We start from the raw sequence: 11,366 nt of genomic DNA, 5'->3' as shown, positions 1-11,366 counted from the left end.
TCCCTATGCCAAGTAGCCGTGCTTCCCATTGACTTTGGTGGGAGCTGTGGAGCCTTCCAAATGGTCTGACCATCAGAAAGTGCTGGGCATCTCCTGTTATGGTCTGAAACAGGGTGGCAGGTGATACCTACCTCAGTGGCATTTCCCTGGTAAAGCAGTCCCTCCACAGACTGATACCTGCCCCCAAGCCATCCCAGCTCCCCTCTTCCGGCCAGCCAGAGTGCAATGGTGCAGGCAGGGGTTGTGGGGCAGCTGCCAGCTCTCAGCTCCTCCCATCCTCTGCAATGCAGGGGTGCTACAGGCTGCTCCACACACACGTACGCTAGTGTTGGGTCAGCTTTGGGGAGCAAAAACTTGGAGTTCTTTGGGCAACAGATGCTGGCTCACAGAGATAGCTGCTGTGAATTTCTGGTCTTAACCCATTTTTGAAGCTTTTCTGGTACCACACACCTTCCTGATCACCTGGGCTCCTCCCAATGCCAAATAACATGCAGTGTCCTACAGCCACCTGCCTGGCTCCATGGGCCAGTGTATCACTTCCCTGATTAATACTGGCTTTCACAGTTACTAACTTTTAATATCACAAGCTATTCAGGCCAGTGCACACTCCTCCCCTTGCAGAGTGTATCACAAGCAGGGCAGACAATTCATCTGTGGCTCGTTGGATTAATTTCAGTGATTCCATTCCCTGTAAAGTGCCTGCCAGAATCCCGGATTTTGCTCATTTATTCAAAAGTATTTTCCCCACTATTTCTGAAATTGGCCTTGGCCTGCAGCTACTCTGTGAGCAGTTCATTGTGAGTTTTCATTCTTGGAAGCTTGAGCTGTCTTAATCAGACACATTAGGAAACAACATTTGTGTTTCTTGGTCAGTGAAGCGTTACAAGAGGAATCAGTTCATCACAGTGACTGATCATAATTACCAATTACAAAATTGCTTTCAGTGAATGGTTTGCAATACTCAGTTGAAAGGCACTGTTCGTGGAAGCATCTGTGTCAGGAAATGAATTCGGTACATTCTGGGGTGTGACTGGAAAAAGAGAACAGGTATATTTTGAGAAAACCTGTTTTCAAAACAGGACCAACTATTCCAGAAGGTATCGTGTGGTTGGCTTTGATTATCCCCTGAATCAACACAGGCTTAGCAGCTGATTCCTTCCTACATGCGTAAACCACATCCTTGGAAGCTTCTTCATACTAATACAGCTGAGAAGTCCCTGGAAATTACAACTAATATCATGTAAACCAGGGCAAATAGAAAAACCCTCAATCTGAAATTGGCCAAATCAATTCTTTGGATGTGCTGTAAAATAAGCTATCACAGTACTCACAACAATGTTTCAGTCCAAAGGCTCAAAGCACTTTGCAACAGGTGAGAAATTTTGCTTGTTTAGCAGGCAGAACATTTGGGCAATTACTTCATTGATAGCACCAAGTTCTCATTTAGACATATGAAACCTTGGAGCTGTGAGGAGTCAGACACGTTGCCAGCTACCCAGTCAAACTCTTCAAACTGGCCATGGAAAAGGACAGATTCATTACTGCTAAATGCCCTGGAGCACAGGAGAAGGCTGTAAGAGGCTGTAAGACTCAAGGTCTGAAGCTAGAGTAAATCATATCACAGCACCTCGGCACAAGATTCACCTGGAGTTCCTCATATTGGGAGGTGTATATCTCCCAGCTCCCTTGTAACCTAGTAATCTCTTCATGGCCACCAATAGCAACCAAGAGGCCCAAGGGCAAAAGGCAGCTAAACAGGAACTATTTCATAACATCGTACTTCTCCTCCACCTCCCTGCTTGCATGAGTTATGCCCCTTTCACTGCGTCACTGAAGACTTTTATCGCTACCATTCTTGTCTGGGCATTGCACTGTATCTTCTCCTCAGCCTGTGATGGGCATTAGCCAGCTCTTCCATAACTCCTGTCACTCCCTACTAAGTCACATCTCCCAGCCAGCAAATAAGAGACCCTGTGGGCACAGATCCACCTTCCTTGAGGCAACAGAGCCAGTGAGGACATCCTGCACCCAGCCCATCCCTGGCTCTGTTGGCAGTGCAGGTTCCTCCTCCCCATGACTCCACAATGTGACTGTCACACCTATACCACAGCTCCCATCCACCGTTCACCTGCTTCCCACCCCAACCAGCTGCACATGAGCCTACAGTCAGTGAGGATGTGGAAGAACAAGAAGAGAAGTTGTGCAGAAATATATATGCACTGTACATCAACTCAGGTCTTCCTTCATGGGTCAGGTGGGGTGTTGTCACTATGACACCACCTTCCTAGACACACTTCTTCCTAGGACAAGATGTCTATAGTGAAAGAGGACAGGTTTGGACATGGCACAGGGCAGACCTTTAGAGCTCCACGAGCATGTCCTCTTTAAGACCTACATGTCAATTCTTCAGAGAAAATAACACGGTCCTGATCCACGACTAAAAGGGGAACAGGGGCAAGGGACAAGAAGTAAAGGCAAAACAGATCCTGGTTTTGCACCTGGTTTGTACTGGCACTAGTCAATAACAAAAGAAGAGGCAAAAATGGTGGCGTGCCATCTTTACTTACATGGCCAGCAGGACCATGTGGACCGTAAACAAAATCAATCAGCCTGCGGCCTCAGGTAGCCCACACTGATGGGCTCCTCTTCCATCCAGTGGAGCCAGCCTTAGAGACACTTCGCACATGCCTACATATTGCACTGAGCATGGTGGTGCCACGTCTCATGGGAAACTCTGGACATGGAAGCTGCACTGAAGATCTCCAAGCCCTCCAAACTGCCAGCAAGAGCTACAGGGCATTCTGGAGAAGGGCCACTCTCACCCCCCCTTGCCTTTTCAGAGGAGAACTGTGCCATGTACGTCTTCCCTGGGGCCCTTCCCCTGAGCCATCTGGGGGAAGAAGCAGCAATTCGCCCAGTGACCACACTCCCAGTACCTGCTTCAGGGGTCCTTTGGTTTTCAGGAGGATGAAGATGGAGTAGAGAGGAATGCAGACCATGGAGGAAAGTGCCATCAGCCAGCCCACCACATAGCCCCAGGGCGGGTACATGTAGGAATTGTTGTATTTCAAGGGTGTGTACTTGATCAGGGAAAACAGGAAGACGGCCTGAGGAGGAGAAAACACAGAGCAAAGTGTTTAGCCAGAGCAAAGGGACCAGCAAAGCCAGGCAGCCTGGCCACCCTGCAAGCACCGGCTGGTTGCAGTATGTGTGATGTCTTGCATGAGCTAGTATCAACCTTGCTAGCTGCAGCAAATAAGAGCTTGGTGCATGCTGACCACACAAGGAGTTATCTCAGAGCCAGGGCTCTGCAGAGGGCTCCTCTGCAGTGTAAAGCCTTCAGGCTTCTTAAGGGTTCAACCTAGGCAAAGATGGTAGCAGCTTTGAGCGTCCACCAACATCAAGACAGCAATTTATTCATATCAAAGTCAGGAGTTGCTGTTGTCCCTGGCAGAAGCCCTCCAGAAGTACCATGCAGGCACAGATTTACCCTACTTGTGGCTCTCTCGCCATGGAGTTCTCAGATGATTTGGGCTGGAGCCTGAGGACAAAGGACTAGAAATCTTTTGTAAACTGTAGCTATAGATCCCATATCTGTGTTCCCACTGAGGTCAAAGAAAACAGCTCTCAACATCAGATGCAGGAACAGAATTTGGCTCAGAAATCATGTAGGAGTCAGTGGAGTGTGACTGGACATAAACTCAAAACATGCAAGAACTTGCCTGACTTAGGGTGCGTTTTCTTTAAACACAGTTGTCACAGAAGTTTTAAGAGAGATTTAATAACAACATAGAAAGCAAATGGTTGTGGAAAAATATTTCTGAACCACGGGAGGTCACAGGAACACAGGCTGAAGCAAGTATTTCAGAACAGGGTAATTCTCACTGGTATTCTATTCAAAAATAATTTGACCAAACCTCTCCAGACTTTGAGGATACATTTTCCTTTGTCTTAATAGTAAACAAGTGGCTTTTCAGGCTCAATTAATTTTCCAGGCAAAAGATAAGGCTTTACAAAGGAAATAAATTGCCACCTCAGCTATGGACAAACTTCTGCTTCTCCATAGCAGTTTGAAAAAAATTACAGCAGCACCCTGAAGACAAGTCAACCTTTTCTACTGAGAACCCAGGGACACAGAATAATATGCCATGTGGTCATAATTGCACTTACCAAGCACAGACCTGGGGTGAACACCAGCCAGCATATCTTGATCAAGGGCCACGGCCGGAAACCAATCATGTCCTCAATGTTGTCATAGAAGCGGTTGGCACCTTGGCCACCAGCCAGCACAGAGACAAAGTCAGAGGTCAGATCATTTGGTTGTTTCCTTCAACCACTATTCACATCAGATCCCAGCTCTCTTTCTCAGTAGTGTTTACTCCTGGCAAAAATGCAGCTATCTTAATATAGCAGCAGGTAACAGGCTTTTCTGGCGTTGAAAAGGCCCATCTATGGCTAAATACAGATGGAGGTTTTTAAATTCAACCATAAGTTATGGGAAAGCTTGACACAGAAGAAATGCCCTGTCCCTCAGACAGCAACAGCTCTAAGAGAGAGGATGCAGTCCATGTGCGACTAAGAGATGGTAAGGACCAGCACAAGGCAAAGTGGGGTGCCTGGTTTGTACATCATCAAGGGAAAGCTCTTGCAGGTTGAGCACATCGGACTGCGTGAGCCCAGAGCGCTTGACGGAACACAGAGAGTGGAGGACGCCAAACAAAAACCTCTCTTTGTAACCAGACTGGCACACCAAGGGAGTCATGCCAAGAATCCCCACTGACCTGGGCATTTCTCTGTCATCAAGAACCTGCTTTCCACAGAATATTTTTGTCATAAATCCAGAAGACCTGGTAATCCAAACTCTGCTGGAAACCAAATCTTCCGTCTGCCAGTGCTGTTGTACTGTCCAGTGGGAGTTGTCCTGTAAGTGCCTGATCTCCTCCTCCTCCTCTCATTAGTTTCACTTACTAGATTATGTTGTTTACAGTATGCAGGACCCACCTGAATCTTATGGTGCACCAGAGTGGGATAAACCTCTGAAGAGCACCTAAAAGCCCTGCCACTGGCCAGACCCTATCCATTGAATCTTCCCAACCCAAAGCATAAAGAGGAATTGTATGCAACGGTATATAGAGGAGACGGCATAACGCAGATGGACTTCAGCAGACCTCATAGTAAGCTCTAAGATGTCTTAAAGGAACAAGAGCCTAATATTGGCCAAAGAGAGATGTAAAATGAAGAAGAATCAAAAAGTCATTCATAAGATGCCCTAGCTTCTTTCCAACTAGAGCTAACCAAAGGTACTGTATCAGACTGCCTTATGTAGAATAGAGTAACAATATTAGATAAAAAATATGGAGCTAGACTGTCCGTAGAAAGGGTTATCAATTAAGAACCTATGGGATGAAATAATACCATATGTGTCTTATTGACGTTTAATCACAGTGCTTAGCTGAGAAACGCACGCTCTGCCTTTATGGGTGTTCATCCCGCTGTGAACTCAATGTCATGCCACAGTTCCCACCTGCAAGCATGTTGAGACCTTGCTTCTTTGCACCTTAACGCCCGAAGGCTGGGTTGAGCAAAATATATGTCTAGAGGACTGGCCACACTTGCAAGTGTTTGGGGTTTGGTGAGTTTTATTTTGGTTTGTGTTTTTTATGTCTTAGAATTGAAGTGCTGTATTATCTTTCCTTTAAATGTATGAGTCCTACAGAAGCACAGTATGTATGCTTTTCTATTTTGTAATTCTTAGCATTATTTTCTATATCCCATGACTAATGTTTGCAGGAAAGCTCTTTTAAACCCAGCTTTTTGAAGTATTTAGGCTGGGGGGGGTGGGTTCTTCAAACATCTCATGGTTCCCATCTTGAGTTGGCAAGTTAACAAGTAGCCTCAAGCAAAGACAACAAGCTGTGGCATATCAAGGGACATGGAGCCTTGTGTGGGAGCCCAGCCTACACCAGAGAACAGAACCTAAAACTTCCAAGCTGTAAATATCATGAGGCTTCAGATAGTATTTCTGAAAATATACTGGGGATGAAAGGGAGATGGTATAAAAAATTTATTTTGCCAAAAAGCCAAAATCTTCCACAGGGTGAAAAAAAGGGAGAGAGATATAAATGATGTGACTTGCAGTTTAGAATATGAGCATAGCACAGTCTTTTATAAAAAACAGTGTTTCCACAGAAACACACTGTGATGTCAGACATATGATGGATAAATTAATTCGTAATACAACTTTGTGGAAGCCAAAGTTTCACTGCAAATTCAGATCTAGGATCTAGTGGAAGAGACATAGCGATTAAAGAAACACAGATGCCAAACAAAAAGACAGACACAACAGACATCCATCCTCCACCAAGAAAACAACCCAAAATTTATGTTGTTAGTTACGGTGTGCCTCCATCTGTGATTATCCCTATTTTCTGTAGTATAACCATCAGGTCCTGCATTTCCACAGCCACTGTGGCAGTCAGTAGGTGTGATGAAACACAATGGGGACTGACATGAATGTCCTCAGAGAGTATATGAACAGGAGCTTTTACATGTTCTATATTTCCTAGGCAGATGAAAAAGTAATCGGGCTTAAGAAGTCATCAGTTCAATCACTCAGCATTGGCTTTTTGAGCAAATTAGAAGCTGGAGGATGAGTGCTGTCCCCCTTCCTTCCCAGCACATTAGAAGGATTAGAAGAAACTCCTGCAGAGAAAACCATAAAGATTTCACCAAATATTTTTTTCTTGGAATGAACAAAGATGTTTGCTGTTATCCCCAATATCCCAAGGCAAGGAAGAATGGTATGCAGGCACAGGACAGTTATCCATGAATGTTGGTACCACTCCTTCTGTGCTGATCAGTCCCATATACCTTCAAAGCTGTTGCATGCTTTTCTGACAAATCATTTAATTTTGCTACGTAAAGGCATGGCAATAGATTTCACATGAACCCAACCAGAGATTTGCTTACACCCTTACATCTTGTCCTCTGGAGCCCTTCTCATTTTATGTAGATTATAACAACGGCCAGTGGTACTCAAACTGAAAGGGACAAAGATTTTATTTTATTTTTACAATATCCAGAAACAGTGAGTTTCACAAATCTGCTAGTTTGGACTCTATGAAAAAGCCCTCTCTTTTAAACCATTTCTCCCAAGCTGCATTTATTTGCATTCATCAATATCAAATTTCATCCACAGGATTTCAATAGGTGATGACCCCGGCTCTATGCCATAGTGCTAAGCTTGTATCTGTCTCAAACCTGCAGCTTCAACACCTGCACCAAACCTGTGCAAAATGACAGCAGCAGAGGCATTGTGGCACTGCAACGACTGCGCACCCTTTGGGTACCAGGTGCACAGAGCAGGCCCCTTATGGTCCACATAAGCATGTAAGCATGTAAGATTGCCAGTAGCTGGTGTATCCGAGAGGATAAAGCACACACAGCCAGAGCGAGCCTGACAGGCAGGATCCAGGCAGAAGGAGGCTGCCACTTTTGGTAGCCATGCTGCATGTGAGCAAGACAGCAAGAGAAAGATTTATACCAGCACAACACGGGTTCACCCTAGGGCCACCCACAGGTACCCGCTGGCATCAGCTTGCTTCAGCTTTGTAAACAGTCCTAATGGTTTCAGCCCCAGCTCTCCTGCAGCGATGGAGGTACTCACTTTCTCCTGAAACAGCTAATCCTAATGTGCATGCTGTGACTGCCTGGAAAATATCCTCCCTGCAGCACATTTCAGTGGCATCATGTTGTGAATCCCAGTGCTCAAAACCCATGCCTGCTTATATGAGGGCTGCCTGCCCCAAAGTGGAAGGGAGAGAGGAGAAGGGGGGGGTAGAAAAAAAACCTAAAACCCTCTAGCACTCCCCTCTAGGGATCGTGAACAGCAAGTCTGATGCCACACAATCCTTTCACAGGCAGAGAGCAGTACATGAGGAAATCCTCAGATCTTTGTGAAAGCAGCTGCCTGGCAGCAGAGGGAAGCTGCCAAGTGGTGGGTGGCTGGCGTATGTGCTGGGAGAGGGGAAATTCAGAACGCATATTTGTGTTAGCAAAAACGCTGTAATTCTTCACAGTGTAAGCAAGAGGTTCAGCCCTGCCAATTCTGAGGCTGGGAAAAAAACCCAAAACATTAATTGGTACCAGGCATTTTTTTCCCCCCACTAAGACGCCTCACCTTAGCCCTCTGACTACATTTCAGACCAGAATCATCCTATGGATGGAAAGAAGTACATCAAGAGGGTAAAATCCTGCTGTGTGGAATGGGGCAAATGAACCCACAATAGTGAGGGAAAGGACCATTTCTCAGTCCCCAGCTGCACCGTCCCCCCTCCAGGCTGCTGGGGCAGCATCACCTCTCCTGCTGCTCATTGTCTGCCATTGCTCCTCTCCATGCGTGTCGGAAAAGGCATGTGGCCTGTGTGACTGTAAAAATGGCAGGGGGGTTCTATACATTAAAGCATAATTCAGCTTAATGTAACCAAGCATGGTGATGATGAAGTGCTGTCACAGACGGATAGGAATTTCCATTCCCCTGTAAATCCCACAGGGACTGGGTAGAAGGTGACTCTAAATTAAAATCTGGCCAGGGACTGATATTGCAAGCTCTCAGGTGAGCTTTCTTTGCAGGACATCTCTCTAGAGTAAATCTTTCTTGCAGATCTGCTTCTCTTGCGTTCCCCAGAGGTCAAGCCCAAGCAGCCGGACCTGCTATCATTTCAGTAAGAGAGGAGTCCATCCAAACCAGCAATTGGCTCCTGCTGTAGTATATAAAGTATTTGGAGAAACAGGTAACCCCTTTATCAGCAACTGCACTACAGCCAATGCAAACCCTGTAAAACTGTAAGCACCAAAGAGAGCACACAGGGACTGACTCTTCACTCTCTTCCAAAATAAGACAAAAGTGACACCAAATGAAATTAGCCGGTGGCAGATTCAAAACAAGGGAAAAGAGAGTGGCTCCTCACACAACACCTGACCAAGCCATGGGGCTCCTTGCTGCAGCATGTTGTGGATGACAAATGCTTTCCTGAATCAACTGGAAAAATTAACAGAAGAGAAATAAATAGGTTTTACTTCTGGCTCTGGACATCCCTGTGCAACAAGCTGAGTATTGCATCTGGCTCCAGGACCCCCAGCACAAGAAAGACACAGACCTGTTAAGAGTGGGTCCAGAGAAGGGCCATGAAAATGATCAGGGGGCTGGAACACCTCTCCTGCGAAGAAAGGCTGAGGTAGATTTGGGGTTGTTAAGCGTGGAGAAGAGAAGGCTCCAAGGGGACCTTGTTGCAGCCTTTCAATATATAGAGGGGGCTTGTAAGAAAGACAGAGAGAGAATTTTCACTAGGGCTTGTAGTGACAGGACAAGGGGTAACAGTTTTAAACTGAAAGAGGGTAGATTTAGATTGAGTATAAGGAAGACATTTTTTACTATGAGGGTGCTGAGACACTAGAACAGGTTGCCTAGGGAAGTTGTGGGTGCACCATCGTTGCAAGCGTTCAAGGTCAGGTTGGGCATGGCTTTGAGCAACCTGAGTGAAAGATGTCCCTGCCTATGGCAGGTAGAGGTGGACTAGATGACCTTTAAAGGTTCCTTCCAACTCAAGCCATTCTGTGGTTCTGTAATAAGTTGTTAGAAGCTGAAAGAATATTCACAGATAGTATCATTGCTAAATTTTCTGTTACTATACTCCTTCCTGAGCATCCACTCCTGGCCACTGAAAGAGATACAACATGATGCTCATGCCTGCAATCTTTTCCTTAGGTTAGGATGGCCACACTGCTTAGCAGAGCTAGGAGCCAGAAGCATGATTGTGGGATGATGAGGGTCTGGTCTAAGCTGACATCTACTATAGCTTTGCACGATTCTTACAGGCACCGAGCTCCTGTAGCTCCTGGAAGCTAAGGAGAGAGAGCAGCTGCCCTGCATCACACAGAACTAGACCCTTTGCCTGAAAACCACCAGCCTCAACACAATCTTCGAGGAAATGAACTGCAGCCTGTGTGCTCAGGCACCAATTCAACAGGGAAAAGATCTCCTGTAGGATATCACAGGATGCTCTTTTTACTGCACAGACTAACAAGCAGTTGGTTTCCTTCTGATATCTCATGGGGCTCAGTTTAATCCTGCTCCTGAGTAGTTTAGTTACAGACTTCACTGAGAGCCAAAGCAGTCCCTCCCATTTCTTTTAGGAGTGCCGGCACAGCTCGTGCAAACAGGAAGCGCGTATCATCGCAGAAGTAACACACAGCAAGTCTGCACCCCTGTATTTTGCATTAAATTAACTGACAGGACTAAACTAAAGGCACAATGTGAGCAGACAGTAACAGAGAGCAAAGAACAACAGTCACTCATCTATAGCTGATTTCCTAATTCAAAGGGCAGGAAGGCAGTTCAATATGAGTAACTTTCAGAGAGAGAAAAACCATTCCTAATCTAAGTGTGGAGAGTTGCAAGGAAGCACAGTGGAAACCAGACAAGAAAGAAGGTAATTACAGCATTTCATTGCCCCCTGAGGATCTTTTCTATCGACTCCCACTTCTCAACCCTCATCCTTGCCTTGAGAAAGAGCAATACAGATTTTTGTCCTCCACTTACCATACACCCATCCTACACAGATGACTTCAAAAATGGCCATGAAGAGCAGGCACATGCCACTGGCAGCATAGTAGTCAAAGAGCTGGAAGATGTACATTCCACCCTGTTGAAGAGGTAAAGGAGAGAGCATCATGGCAGGACTATTCCATGTGAGGGAAAAATGACTGAGGCAAGCAGAAGAATAGCAACAGAAACACTGCACCTAGAGAATATAGGAGAAGAGCCTTCTCTTGGGGCTGCTCCCATTCTGTCCTGAAAAGTCACTCAGGCCTTTTGGGCATTTCATGCCCATTTTGTGATAGCTGGGCTAGTCTGGTTTCTGTGTCCATAGGAGCAGAGCCAGTTTGATTGCTTGTTTTAAATCAGTTCGCAAGTTTCCAGCATCATTTCAAAATACCATGTAGCAGTGCAGAGGTTTGCACCCAAGAAATTGGGATCCTGAGGATCAGGATATTCAGATACCTCATGTTAGCTGCAACCATCTTTACATATTCCTCAAGGTCCAAGCCCTGGGGTGCAGAAGCATGTGACTTCTCTGCTGCCTCTGCCTTCGAGCTAAGCCCTGCATAGTTGCCATCAGCTACCTCTACAGGTCAGTGGACAACTCCTTTCTCATACTTCCATGTGTTTTCTCAAAGAGAAAGCCCCTCCAATACAAGTCAAGCAGATTCTTTCAAATAGTGCTGAAGGGCTCTAGACACTGCCAGAGTAGCAGAGCAGTTACTCCTTCATCCCACCATGTATGAGGTGACATCCTGCAATGATG

General features: G+C 45.9%; 1 protein-coding gene across 3 annotated transcripts in view; it reads right to left on the bottom strand.

The window, feature by feature from the left end:
- The window catches only part of LOC142067492 (sodium- and chloride-dependent betaine transporter-like), a 42,051-nt gene that overhangs the window by 2,575 nt on the left and 28,110 nt on the right, over window positions 1–11,366 (bottom strand). For 2 of the 3 annotated variants that reach the window (XM_075116162.1, XM_075116151.1), the window contains 3 exons: window positions 10,601–10,703; window positions 4,171–4,271; window positions 2,937–3,107 (listed from right to left, as the gene is read on the bottom strand). In XM_075116162.1, the coding sequence (XP_074972263.1) occupies window positions 2,937–3,107; window positions 4,171–4,271; window positions 10,601–10,703 (375 nt within the window). Of the gene's footprint in view, window positions 1–2,936; window positions 3,108–4,170; window positions 4,272–6,049; window positions 6,703–10,600; window positions 10,704–11,366 lie in introns of those variants that run through there. The other variant, XM_075116172.1, reaches the window with a different exon arrangement.

Source organism: Phalacrocorax aristotelis, chromosome 1, assembly GCF_949628215.1.
Source record: "Phalacrocorax aristotelis chromosome 1, bGulAri2.1, whole genome shotgun sequence".
Classification (NCBI taxonomy): domain Eukaryota; kingdom Metazoa; phylum Chordata; class Aves; order Suliformes; family Phalacrocoracidae; genus Phalacrocorax; species Phalacrocorax aristotelis.
This window is presented reverse-complemented; position numbering and strand designations above follow the sequence as displayed.